We start from the raw sequence: 14035 nt of genomic DNA on the forward strand, positions 1-14035 counted from the left end.
CAATAAGAGACTTGTTAATTATTTGAAGTATTTATCGTAATTGACTTCACCCACTTCTTGTATGATTCCTTTGAGGAGAAATTTCTCGCAGAGGGGCTGGTTAATAATTATTGCCCATCCACACCAGTTCTCAATGCTTATGGAAATGTAATTCAAAGGCGCGGGTTGCTTGTGCCTGTTATCAAGTGAGAAAAATTGTTAAGAGGCTTTGATAATAAACTTCAATATATTGTTATATGAGAGCGATATATCCATTCAAGCAAATTTTCTGGTGAAAATACAAATGAGAAGAAGCTTTTAGATTTCCTGAAGAAACACATGAAAGCTTTGAATGTACCCAATCATATCTCTCTTAATTTCGCGTTACCCATGGCTTCTAATTTGGCATTACCTCTATCTTCATCTCCATTAAAAAGGAGAACGCCTTTCTTCTATTGATTGGATCAAAAGTTCGATGGCTAGAACTGCTATACTTCTTCAGTTTGCATAAAAGAAGGATGTTGGTTGAAGACTAGTTCTCGTTACAGGTCTCCGTCCGATTCCCAGTAGTATTCCTATCATTTATGCAAAGTTTTATGACAATCTTATTCTTTCTTATAAAGATGAAGTAACAATTTCTTGGATCCACATTTGGAAAGAATTAAGCTTTTCATTTCATAGCTGGAAGATTAAGGTCACTTGGGGCTTCATCCGACGTGGACATTGACCAGGCATTTTCATTGTTGAAATGCATTAGAAACTTGGGGAACCAGTATATTTTCCCGAAAGAGTTGGCGGCAGGAGCTAGGCTAGGAATATGGTTAAACTACAAAAGGTTGCTTGATTCTGAATAAAGAGATCTTCAAATCACTGATATTCCCATAATCGATGAAGCATGTTATGGTGAGGGTATCAGAAATTACAGCAATGAGCTTCGAACCTTAGGGGTTACAACTGAAGGATAAACATGAGTAATTTATCTTAAGATGGGTTCAAGTTTGTAACAGAAGATTTCCAATTGCCCCGAAAGCCAAGTAAAATAACAGGAAGTCAAGCTATCTCAGTTCTTGAAATAATCAGGCAGTGGAATTCAGACCCATATTGCCACTCCTCGGCTAAAGAATTTCACTAACAATCAAAAAGAAGAAATGACTCAAGAACCGTATGGGGTACGAGTCTCCGACCAGAGATGATGCCTTCATTACTTCCCAAATGCACATCCATCTTAGAGCAAGATGATGCCTCATTTATCAATGAAGAACTATGGACTTATCATCTCATCATATGGGATAGATTTGAAAGAATTCAGAGCAAAAGTTGAAGCTAGAGATGGTTGCTGCTTGGCTTCATCATCTGCTCTCGCATACCCAGCTCCGTGCCATAACCCGGATTCTGAGAACTATCTTAATTCTTGTGGGTGGAAGTCAGAAGATACATTTCCTAGTCTGGGATGGGTTCATTATGAAACCAAGATGGAGAAAGGGTTAAGAGTGAGAATTGTGTACTTTATGATAAGGACAATCTCTTTCGAACTGGCTTTCGTTTTCTTTTCTTTACGAACAAGTAGATAGGTTAAAATACAGAGAGCAATTTCATAGCCATGGAATCTAAAATTTGATACCGAACTATACCCATGATCTCTCTCTCTCTCTAAAAAGGAGGAATTCTATAGCCATGAAAGCTCAATTTCATATTGAAGAGCATCCATTAGGTCTCTCTCTCTGAATTCGGTATTTTCTTTTTGGTTGTGATTTTTAATAGATTTTGCATATGTGGGTTGTCTTTTCCTTTGTTTTGAGCAGGAGTAAGCTCTGCAGATTCAGTTAAATGATGCTAAGAAACTCGGAAAATATTAACTTTGTCACCATGAGTTCTTAACTAGTGGGTGAGATTCTATTTATTGAGATCTGATGTAGCAGGTGGGCCAAATGTCTTGCATAATTCTATTAATCCAAACGCCACAGTTCTGGGTTTTCCCCCAAATTGGAGAACTCGATACTCTCCACAAAAGAGACAGAGAGAGAGAGGCTCTACAGTGTACATTAGAAATGGTTTTTTGGTGAGAGCGGGAGAGGCTTTACAGTGTACATTGGAAATGGTTTTTTTAGAGAGAGAGAGAGCCGGTAAAAGATTTCTTCAAAGACCCCATGAAAATAGGAAAAGTAAACCAAATAACAACAGAAGCAGAGAAAATAGCTGCCAAGTCTGTTGAAAAGGTCAAGTCCCCGATTCTCATGCAATAATTCTCTCTCTCTCTAAGTTTAAACCCAAAAAACACAAAACCCGGTTCTTCTGCTACGACCATGAAAATAACAATACTTCGGAATTAGCATTCTTCAACTTTTAAGATCTCCTACACTTCAACCATGGGGAACAGAGGAGATTTAACAGAATCCAATCATTTCAAACCCAAATTTAGTCATCTTCAATGGGAGAGAGGTTGATTTTCCAATCCTCTAACTTTAAGAGAGAGAGAATGACATGACAGAACTTCGTTCTTTGAATGTACAAAGTGGGAAATAGGAAATCATTTACTAATTTTGATCCGGTTCTTATGCAGTTAACTGTCAATCCTATCGACCCAAGAAAAAAAAATCTATCCGGATGACACAGAGATCAAATGAACCCAATGCCAATATAACTCTACCCAGAAGAGAGAGACCACAAGTCAAAAGAACACCCAATGCTTTCCAAATTTTAACTCCGATTCCTCTGCAACAACAGTCGATCTCCAACCACCCGACAAAAAATTAACACTCAAAAACCCAAAAGCTCAGACTTTTCCCTCAACCCAAAATCCAACCCCTCCCTCCTCTGCATGTCCCCTCCTCTCTCTCTCTCGCTCTAACTCTCTCTCTCTACCTATGGGTTGCTCAGGCTCTAAGCCAGAGATCGATGAAGAAGCCCTAGGTACCTATAGCCAATTGCGACCGGATTCAGGGCTTCTTGTTGGGAGAAAGACGAAAAGCCTCTCGGCAAAAGACCTATTTGGTTGCAGGGGAACCGGTTCTCCGTCCGATTCTTTGCACAATCTTTGCCGGAAAAACAGAGTAGCCCATGCTTCACAAGAAAGCATTGACTCACAGGACGAAATTCAGATCGAATTCCCCCCGGAAAAGGTGATTGAGGTTGAAAACTTGGGGTTGCCGGAAAAGGTGATTCAGAATGAAGTCTCGCCAGAAAAAAATGTGGGGTCGCCGGAAAACAACGCAGAGGAGATAGAACCAATCGTTTCTGAAGAGAAAGAATTGGCTACAGAGAAATCAGAAGAGATTAAAGAAACTGAGAAACCAGAACAGGAGAGCGAGGTGGTAAATGAAATGCCGAAAAAAGAGAGAGAGACGCCGAAAAAGAAGCAGGAAAATAATTTCCCGGAGATAACACCCGGAAATCTTTTTCCCGTGGGCAAAGTGGAAGTCGTGGAGTCGCCAGGAAGTAAAATACCGGCGAGGGGGGACCATTTCCCGGTCGAGTGGCCGGAAAAAGAGGAGGGAGGGGACAGTGGCAATAACGTAAATGTTAGGGGCCTTAATGTGAATACTTTCAAGGTTATTGAGGACGAGGAATACGTGCGTAGTTCTCCAAGTTTTAGGGAATATTATTTTGCTTCTCTCAAAGAGACCGGTGATACTTCTAATGACTCTGCTGGACCACAGGATTCCAAAGAAAACGGTGACTTTAATTTCTCTCTCCCTTGTCTATTCTTTATTCTTTATGGGTGGCAAGGGGTCTCGGGACGCGGATCCGGACCCGGACCCAGACCCAAACCCAACAAATGATATTGGATCCAAGCCCGACCTGAATAGTATTTGGGGACTCGGGTCTAATTTTTGAACCCATCCCCAGATTTGGATCGGGTACAATGGGACGCTTTACCGATTCTCTCACACCATGATTGCTCCCCCTCTGTCCTCTGTCCTCCTTTCTCGTTTTACTCTCTCTCTCTCTCTCTCTCTCTCGGATGTGTGCCTAATCTCTATTCCTTTTCCAAATGCATTCTCTCATGGTATTGTTTTTGCAGGTAAGAGTGGGAACAAGAACAAGGATGGTGATGACAAAGGAAGCCGTGATTGTGGGGAGGTGAGCTTCTCCTTCTATCTGTCTCTTTTCTGCAAAATGACCGGTCAAACCCATGTAGTAAAGCCAAAAGATATTCTACTCTCTCAAGAGTACAATGTCTATTTACTCCCCCAATTAAACCCCACCTAGGATAGTTTTACTTTACCACCTCAAATAGATTAACATAAATAAAAAGAATTTCCTAGTTGTACCCACTAAACACTTTGAAAAAAAAGTACCTCAAGATTGAATAGAAACCATCCAATTTTTAGAGAATGAGATCTAAGTGTTAGAAAACTCAATTTTTTTTTAAATAATTATCTAATAATTCGAAAAAGCTTATCAAAATTTCAGATTGAAAAAATCTCCCAAGTAGGTCATCTAACCAAAGGAGTAGAAATAAACTATGCACCGGAGGGAGCATATGTGCTCAAAAGTAAAGCCAAATCCCAATATAATTTCTAGGTTGTTTTAAATTTAAGGGAAATTTATCAAAATACACCTAACATATTATTACCTATTTAGTGTTTCACCCATATATATTGATTTGATTTCTGAATGCCAATCGAATTAAACATGATTTTAATTTGAAATGTTAGAAAAAGGATAAAAATACTTGAAAAGTGAGGTTTATTTTGATATCGAGTCAAAAAGAAATAGTCCTTGCCACTGCCGTCGTCGTCCATTAAAACCAAGAGTGCGAGACTCAACTTTTGAGCGGTTGAGGTTGTGCCTTGTTTTGGTACAAGTCACTTTCTAGCCATCACTGCAGTGAGCTTTGCCATGCTTTTCTGAAACATATTTCATATCATCATCATCGTCATTGTCATCAAAGCATTTTCTCAACTAATTGGGATCATTTTCTCAACTAATTGGGATCAAGTATACATTATCATAAGTCCCTATATCTTTTTTCACTACTTTCAACCATTTCATATCAAAGACATTAAAATGTCTTTGGCTGGATTTTTTCCTGAACTTTGGGCACTTAAACGACTGTCACATTTTTCATCATAAAAATTGCAATTTGGCAAAGCTTCTTGGTTTCTAAACATATTGAGGGTCAATACATGATAGGATAAAGCAAACAAAAGAATCATGAGAAGGAAATTCCAGGCATTGGCAAGAAGCACTCTTCTCGTAAACAATCTGCTGAGCACTCGCTACTGTTACAAGCCTAGCGACCATGACAGGCCTCAGCTCCTGCCCAAGAAACCAGACAGTGCAGAGTCAGCGGAGGAAGTCCACTAGAAGAATGAAGATCTTCCTCTCAAAGCTTAGGTTTTTTTGGTTGGACCCTGGCTTAAGAGAGAGCGAGCTCCAAGCCTCCCCCAGAAAACAAAAACGAAAAAGGACTAGCGTATTTGACGTTCCTGGAGCCATGTTTGTTTGTGTATGCCTGTGTGCGTGAGTATGCATGTATTAGACACTCACTCTTTCTTGTTGCAATGGAAGACTGAAGATGCATCATAGGTTTTTATGATAAAATCTCAAGGAAACTGATAGGAAGATTTGGCCACTGTATCATTATCTTTATGTAATAATATCATAATATAGGAGTTTGTGCATTGTGTCCTGAACATTGAAAATATCTCACATAGGAGGAAAAGAAATGGCCAGAAACCTGGGAATATGATTACCTTACCTGTGGAATTTGCAAATTTTTTTAAGAGATTCTGAAATTATATTAAGAATTTTAATTCCCAAATCCCAACTTATTATATTCATTGTAGGTTCAGCAATCATGATAAGTTTTGACAAAATTTTATGTTGTCCACCGGCCTAACACAACCCACCCATATCCCAACTATTAACGATTATTAAACTCTTGCTTTCTAAATAACTATATGCCAGTCACAATGGAGTTCATTTATTGAAAACACATAAAACTTGATTATCCAATGAAAGTCGCACCTTCACAAAACAGTTCTTGAAGTACCAACTATAATGCCTCTAAGCATTTTCCTTTATCAGGAAACTGCTCATCATTTTCCAAGAATGATCAGACGCGGTATCATGGGGTTGGCTACAACACAAAGTGTAGCATGCATTGAAGGCTTCAAAACGAGGGTTGGGTTATGGAGTCTAAGGTTTTGCGTTTGACTATGATGGGAATAAGTTCAGGTTATAGGATTGAATAAGGGTTTATAGTCATCAAACACAAACTTTCTCTTTCTCTCTCTCTCTATATATATATATATATAAAAGATTGGCTTTGGAGAGATATTTTAGAATCTAAAGGCTTTTAAATTGTTTTTTTTTTGGGTGAGTCATTCGGGAGAGGGCCCCTAAGATTTGAGTCTAGGACATAGCGTTGTAAATCGTCAAGCACTAAGCAATTAAGCCCAGGCTTTTTTCCTGAAAGGTTTTAAAATTAGCCGGACAAAGACCAAATTTATGGAATGCAAGTTTAGTAATAATAGGAATAGAAATGAGGAAGTAGTTAATATTTAACAGCAAGAAAATACTTAAAAAAGCATACTTTCGATGTTTTGAGTTGATAGTCCAGAAAAATAGAAATATTAAGGTAGATGTTACATATAGAATTAGAGCAGAGTGGGCGAAATGGAGATTGCAACCAGAGTTTTATGTGATCGTTGTATACCAATGAAGCTAAAGGGAATGTTCTATAGGACAGTTGTGAGGTCAGCACGATAAAGAAACAATATACCCATATCATGCATTTAGCTGAGGGGAGGATGTTGAGATGGATAAGTGGCAAGACAAGAAGGGATAGGATTCAAAATGAATACATTCGGAGGAATTTAGGTGCGACCCCAATAGACGATAAGATAAGTTAAATTAGATTTAGGTTGACCGGCCATTTGTGGTGCAAACCCAATACATCATATGCTAGGAAAGGCAAGTAAGTTCAAATAAAATATTTAAAAAAGGTAAAAGGTATGCTCAAAAAAACATCGTTGGAAGCAATGAGAAAATATATACGGACTTATGACCTCACTGAGGGTATGGCCGTTAATAGAGTAGAATGACATACTAAGATTTTTGTAGCCGACTCCAATTAGTTGGAAAAAAGCGTTGTTGACGATGATGATAATAATAATCCGTGTGTAGAGCGAGAGAGAGTAAGGCTTCTAATACAAACACAAGTGAATGATGCTTGAGGTCGGCAAGTAGTTAGGATTAGGGGAAATGTCCAGTAAATTTGGGACAACGTTAACAGTTTAAATTAAGGTTTTTATGGCGGTGAATCTTACTGAGAATTTGCAGGTCCAACAAGGACGATGATCGGGCTTGAACGGAAAGAGGTGAGACTGGTGTGAATTAGGGGTTAGAGGGAAAGAAGGCCCAAGATTGTGTAGCGAAAACCTCCAAACCATAAGCTAGGGCTTTAGGAGATCTTGCTCTGACCCTCAGGGTGAGATTCTCCCAATCCTACGCTAGAGGTGAAGAATCGCCATGAGGAGTCTTCTCTTTAAAGGTGTCCTCGCATCAATGGATTTAGTCATAGGATTACATGGCATTCATAGAATTTGAATCCATCTTTATTGGATTTCGCTTGGGAGTTGGGAGTCGAGCTATTTCACCATCCTAAACTTTCTAATTTTCTGGAGTATTAACATGCAAACAATGTTCAAGAAGGCAGATGCAGCCGCCTAAGCGACCAAGGGTCTGGGCAGCCTAGGTGCCAAGGGGGCCACCTAAGCGAAGAGGGTTGGAGTGGACCCCTATGTTGTTTTGTGTGTATGTGAAGTCTCACATGAAATTCTTAAATACCATTTTTTTTTTTTTTTTTTTTTTTTTTGTGCCCTTTTAGATCTGCATTTGAGAGAGAGAGAATTCTCCAGTACTTGGGGGATATGGAGAGAGAGATTTCGCATCAAACATTTAGAGATCTTCTTCTTCTTTTTCTTCTTCTTACGTGTAAAGATGAAGCATAAAGGTCCATGTATATCTTTGTGTGTGTATGAGAGAGACAGACCGCACATCGAACACTTGGGATTCGTCTTCTTCTTCTTCTTCTCATATGTCGAGAGAGCACATGGACCCGAGGGGGGGAGAGAGAGAGATAAAGCAATACCACACCTTATTTTTAAGGGACGGCACTCGGTGGGCACCCACCTTGACCGCCTAGGCGCCCCACTTAGGCATGCCTGCCCAGATCCCAGCCTAGGCGGCCGAATTGCTCGCAATCAAGAAAATAAACAACTTACTAAAAGTTTTAATAATCAACTTTCTAATCTAGAGTGCACATAATATTCGAGAAGATTGATCTTTCTAGAAGTTTGTGTAAGTTCCCTACCATGGGGTTTCTAGGACTCCATAATGGAAAGAAACCTACCTAACAAACTAAAATAAAACTCCAATAGGCTTTCTACCACGATATGACACCTCAAATACCCCAACACGATATGAAACCTCAAATTCCTCAACTTAAAAACTCCATAGAGATAAGGGACTCCAAATAAGACAACCCCATTAAGGACGTGACGTAGCCTTCACAAGACACCCCTTGGACCTCAAGTATGAACAAAAATCTTGCCTCTTTATCACTGTAAAATTAATATTCCCTGTCAGCCCTTACAATCATTTGGATGAAAGAAAGGTCACATTAATCTTCAACATCTTGCCCCAAATGTAGAAAAACCAGAGATCTTTGTTTTGGTGGATAAATTAAGGTAACCTGTTGAATCCCCAATAATCAAAAGTTTTCTGTTGAATGTTTCAAATTTCATATATAGCTCACCAATTTCATTACGTTCTTCTTTTTCTCACTTAAAGATTATTCATTTCCACAATTAAAGTATGCATTCAAAGAAAAATACCCATTAGCATAAATTCCACTTTACTCCATTATCTACCCATCATTTTCCATTTAAAAATATCCACAAAATAAAAGGAAGCACATGAGAGGACAGATGGACAACTGAAATAACACAAGGAACATATATCACTTTGCCACAGTTTAAGTCAACCAATGGAGGGGCAGATCTATATAAACATAGGGTCTACGAAATTGAACGGCACCAAGTTGACAAACCAGATCATGTTAAGTTAAATATACGTATGCTCAACTCCAATACACATTCCATACCAGAGTAGATTATTAGAAAACCTAAAGCCAAAAAGAAGCTCTCCCTCCATCGCGTCTAGTGCTCTATAGCTGCTTTCTTTTTCCTGCATAGATAATATAGACAACATGACTATCATCAAAAAGCAGATTCAATACAAGAAAAAAAAAACAAGGTTTGTAAAGTAGGAGAAAAAAAGAAAGAAGGGATTTAGAACAGTGGATAAAAAACTGATTTCAACTAAGAAAAACTTGCCGACTACTCTAAACTCAACCAGTTGCCGCATTTTATACTGAAAAACTCGGGTGTTCCTGAGTTATGTATATCCTGAGTTATGTATATATGTAGATATATATATGAACATAAATGTTCTCGCATTCTTTTATCACCTAAAGGCGAACTCTGGAGCAGTCGCTATTGTTTTAACTTGGTGACAAGTGAGACTACATTGATTTTCTTATGCCCCTTAACAAAAGAATTGAAAAACTTGATCACTTTTTTTTCGAGTTGACTGTTCAACTCAGCGAGTCAACTTAGCGGGGTCCAAGTTAACCACCAAGTACGGGTTTTTAAAGACTGATTTACACTACGTATATAGAGAAGTATAGAAATCTACTTGTAAATTTCAGGAGTTTTATCTCATTGCATATGTGGCAGAAAATGGAACCAACAAGATAGACTCCAAGAAAGTAAGGAAGGGCTTTCATTCAAGCTGCTTATTGAATAGCTTCAGGTCCTTCCAATCAATGTGGGGTATAGAGATACCAACTGGTCAGGAGAGAGGCTAGAGAGAGAGAAGACTAGTTTCCATAAGAGCTATATAAAAATTAAATTTGGTTCAGAATACCCCCTAAAACTCAAAAGGAAAGGAGCAGTGAGAAAGGTATGGGCGACCAAGTTACGAATCGGTGAGAGACTATGCCACAAGTTGGTCCTTTGGTGATGTTGTTTAATTGGCCTATAAGGAATGTTTACAGAAGAATCAAGAATTTTTTGAGGTCCTATTGAACTTGACAAGTGGTTGTTAATGCTCCTTGTTCCTTAAATGGAAACCTCATGGAAGATCAGACCCAGATGCCAACTTGATGAAAAAAAAAAATGAAACTGTAGGTCAAATTTGAATTAATGTAAGCATAAGTATCATTTAGCACTACTCTTTAAAAAATTGCTTTAACGCATGCTCTTTGGCCCTATTAGGATGTACTACCAATCATGAGTGAAAGTATTTTTCCTAATAAAATAACCATTGAGCACGTCAGTCGCATGTTTGGTCTGTTCCAGCCTACTCATGAGTAAGCTCCATATCTATCTGAAAAACACTTCAAACTGCAATCCTTACCACTAAAGTTACCAAAAACCCACATTTTCTTAGTTCTTTGATTAGAAGTACTCAAGAAGATCACCCAACAAATGATCCATACAAGCTCTTCTTTGGGCTATTCCTGGTGAGTTTTTTTTTTTTCTTTTGAATAGTTCCATTTCTGATTAGATAATTCAAAAAACCATATGACAAAAAATTTTAAACCCTACAATACCAAACAACTAGGATATCAACAAGTCTCTTGAATTTTTTGTCTTTTGGTAAGTTTTCTGAGATTGTAGTGCAGAGCCATGTAGAAAAATGGAATTATGACTGTTGTAGCAATCACTTCTTTAACAAAATATTTGCTTAAAAGAAGAACATAGAATCCATTAATTACATTAACTAATCCAGATTTTCTATACTGAATATGGATTCACAAAATCAGATTATGTTTCTCCAATCTTTAGTTTTCTTTCAACATTTTTACTGCTATACTCATAAGGGTTAACATCAAGATTGGGATAGAATCCATCCTTTATGAGAAAGTTCTGATATTAGGAATTGATTTAAAAAGCCCCACTTATATCACACAAGGACAACTAACAATCATCATTAACAATGGATTAAAAAATTCAAAATAAAAAAGAGATAAGAGACCTATTTGTCAGCCATATTTGGAATAAGGGATAGAGCAAATACAATTGTTTATCTCTATTACAATCAAAAGCAATGTTATAACGTATAGTTATCTGATTAAAAAAGAAAAAGAACAATTTTTCATGGGACAACTGACAAAAAACATCAGATAATCAAAAAATAGCACAGAGGATTCAAGCTAAGAGAGAAACGGGGCAATGGAATCAGAAAATGGTTGTAGGAAGAAAGTGAGATAAGAGAATCACAAAAAAAAAGAAAAAAGTGTCAGAAAAATTGCATATAAGCGAGAGAGAGCTTGACATAGAGAAGGGAGAGTGGGTCGAGAGAAAGAGAGGGTGCTTGAAATTAAGGATATAGAGAAGGGAGAGTTTGGATATTGATCGATGGGTCAATTGAATTAGAGAGAAAGAGGCTTACAGCTAGAGAGAGAGAGAGAGAAGAGATAGAGAAAGAATCAAAACAAACAGATGCATGCGTAAATCGAGAGAGAGAATATACAATAAATACAGATTCATGGGTCAATTGAGAGAGAAACCTAGAGAGAGAAATTGAACTTACAGACACAGAGAGAGAATCAATTGCTGTCGGCTAAGAGATCATCGTAAGGGTCCCTGCGTCCTGGAACCTGACTGATCTGAGCGTCCCATGTGAGCTGAGCGTTGTGGCGGTCGAAGGTCCAGAAGCCATAGGGTCTCAGGGGCAAACTCCACATCTCCTTTGTCTTCTTACACTTCTCCTTCATCTCATAAATGTGCTCCCTCGTCCTCCTGTCTCTCTCCTTTGGATCCTCCATGCTCCTCAATATCAGATTCCGAGCAAACTCCATCACAAACGCCATATCTCTCTCTCTCTCTCTCTCTCTCTAGGGCTTTTCTTTTGTTCTCTGATTGCAGGTGAGCGCCAGGCACATTACTTATGTTGCCAAACGATTCCTCCCTACTCCTTTCAGCGGCCAAAAGACTATATTACCCTTATGCGTTTGGGCTTTACCAAAAAAAAGTGAGGTGTTTATTATTATTATTATCTCTACTTAATACGAATTAAAAAAAAAGATTTTATTTTTTAAAAATAATATATCTTGCAATAATTATTCAGAGAGTTTATTTTAAAGATTTTGCAACACATTATTCAAATATTTTATTTTAAAGATTTTCATATATTTATAGATCTATTTGATTTTAGTTATTTTTTAAATTTTATAATTAAATATAAAAATAAATTTTTAAATAATTCTAAAAAAATTTACACCAAAATTACATGTTATGATAAATTTTAGAGGTACGCTTTAATTCGATTATTTATAGCTGCAACCTTAAATCGCACCCTTTTTTTTTCTTTTTGGAATGTTAAATTTTTACTTAGTAGCACAAGTTTGTATAGAGAGTTTTAAGAAACGGTTGGTTGACTCGGATTGTTTATCTAGATATACGATCCGGTTTGACGTTTTTCTTGAATTGGTCATTAAAAATTAAAAAATATTTAAAATAAAATAATAGAAAAAAAAAGTGAGCATGATTCTAGCTAGTTCTTTAATAGAAGCCACCATCTCATGGGGAGAACTAACCGATTCTCGATATTTAATGAGAGTAGATTTTTAAAATGGAATTCTGATCTAAATCGATATTTTTTTAAAAAACTTGTAGGTCCTTTTATATTTGTACATGTTCCAGTGCGACATCTCATCAAAGCGACATGAGAGATTCCCACCAAACAAAGCCCATGACCAGCTTGGGTTTGACACCAATGGACAAAGCATGCAATTTCTATGACACCTAGGCCTTATGAAAGATATTAAAAAAAAAAAAGTTTAAGTAAAGACTCACCTCAAAATCTTGTTCGAAATCACTACGGGCATACGAAACACTAAAGATGGCTCTAAAATTTGTTTCTCCCACTTATTATGAAACTTGCTGCTCAAATAATGGTATAGATTTTATAGATTTATGAACATTTAGAAGATGGAGTTTCTAAATAATACATTACAATATATGTTATTTTTAAGGCTTGAAATCTTAATTGATTTGAACTTTGAAGGCTTTCCGATGCCAAAACACTATATTTTTTTATGAGCTCGAAGGTAGGGCTTTACTTCTTTCTTTTTTTCCCCCTAAATAAAGCTTTGGCCTTATTATAACCTTCTACTATAAGTAAAGAACCAAAGGCAAGTTTTCTATGCTTCCCCTACAACGTAAAACTTATATACTTCTCTTTATCCAACCGTCCAATCTGAATGGAGGAATAAGATTACCTCAATCACAATGTCACGTCTCTACACTATTTTATTTTAAATTTTTTTTATAAACTATTTTAACACCGAATTTGGGACGCCCAATCCTCTATTAAACTCGTACTAGCAAAAAATATAAAAAAAATATTTTTAATAAATAAAATAGCCAAAATACCCTTGAAAGTTTCGAGATGTATTTTGGTCAACATATTTTATCGAAAAATTATTTTAAATATTTTTTATAGGTGCACCTCAATGAAAAGATGACATGTACTAAATTTCATATTCATAAAATTTGTATAAAAAAAAACTAAAAATAAAATACTTTGAGACGTCGGATCTAAATCAAACGGTGAATGGTTCTCTTGATTAAAATTAGACGGCTAAATGGTAGGAAAAGCATAGATCTTCTATGTTGTAGAGAAAGTATAGAAATCTTTCCTAATTAGGTTATGAAATAAAAGACATAAAAAATTTGTCTAATCTAGTTAGAGAAAATGGAAACTCTTTTCACAGGTTTTAAACCCCCACTATCATACCCCAACCTAAAATCTTGTCGTGTCTCATATTCTCCAGAAATTTAATCTCCTTTTCGCCTCTAATCACATTCTTTCTCTAAAACCCCAAATACATTCTTGCCTCCTCTCATATTTTTTTCTCTACAAACTCAATCTCATTTTTACATTTTTTTTTTTTTTGGGTAATTCATATTTTTTAAATTGTAAGGGGTATTTAATAGGTTAGAAGAGAATCGAAGCCTAGAGCTTAGTTGGGGCA

At 36.9% G+C, this 14035-nt stretch overlaps 2 protein-coding genes across 2 annotated transcripts; one reads left to right on the top strand and one right to left on the bottom strand.

The window, feature by feature from the left end:
- Window positions 1-1716: 1716 nt before the first annotated feature.
- Window positions 1717-5606, top strand: LOC18434437 (uncharacterized). The gene is made up of 3 exons (XM_006844507.4): window positions 1717-3651; window positions 4001-4059; window positions 5116-5606. The coding sequence occupies exons 1-3, from the start codon at window positions 2844-2846 to the stop codon at window positions 5287-5289; spliced, it is 1041 nt and encodes a 346-aa protein (XP_006844570.3). The 5' UTR covers window positions 1717-2843; the 3' UTR covers window positions 5290-5606.
- A 5979-nt stretch (window positions 5607-11585) lies between these two features.
- LOC18434436 (NADH-ubiquinone oxidoreductase) lies at window positions 11586-11916 on the bottom strand. Its single transcript, XM_006844506.4, has one exon. The coding sequence runs from the start codon at window positions 11867-11869 to the stop codon at window positions 11606-11608; it is 264 nt and encodes an 87-aa protein (XP_006844569.1). The 5' UTR covers window positions 11870-11916; the 3' UTR covers window positions 11586-11605.
- Between the last annotated feature and the right edge of the window lie 2119 nt (window positions 11917-14035).

Source organism: Amborella trichopoda, chromosome 6 (assembly GCF_054954075.1).
Source record: "Amborella trichopoda isolate Santa Cruz 75 chromosome 6, AtrichopodaSantaCruz75HAP2 v2.0, whole genome shotgun sequence".
Lineage (NCBI taxonomy): Eukaryota > Viridiplantae > Streptophyta > Magnoliopsida > Amborellales > Amborellaceae > Amborella > Amborella trichopoda.

What these genes read in the sequence shown, in the direction of transcription:
- LOC18434437 (XM_006844507.4), top strand. Translation starts at nt 2,844, where the DNA reads ATGGGTTGCTCAGGCTCTAAGCCAGAGATCGATGAAGAAGCCCTAGGT. An exon ending in ACAGGATTCCAAAGAAAACG is followed by an intron (nt 3,652 to 4,000) that starts GTGACTTTAATT and finishes TTGTTTTTGCAG; the next exon opens with GTAAGAGTGGGAACAAGAAC. An exon ending in GAAGCCGTGATTGTGGGGAG is followed by an intron (nt 4,060 to 5,115) that starts GTGAGCTTCTCC and finishes AATACATGATAG; the next exon opens with GATAAAGCAAACAAAAGAAT.
- LOC18434436 (XM_006844506.4), bottom strand. Translation starts at nt 11,869, where the DNA reads ATGGCGTTTGTGATGGAGTTTGCTCGGAATCTGATATTGAGGAGCATG.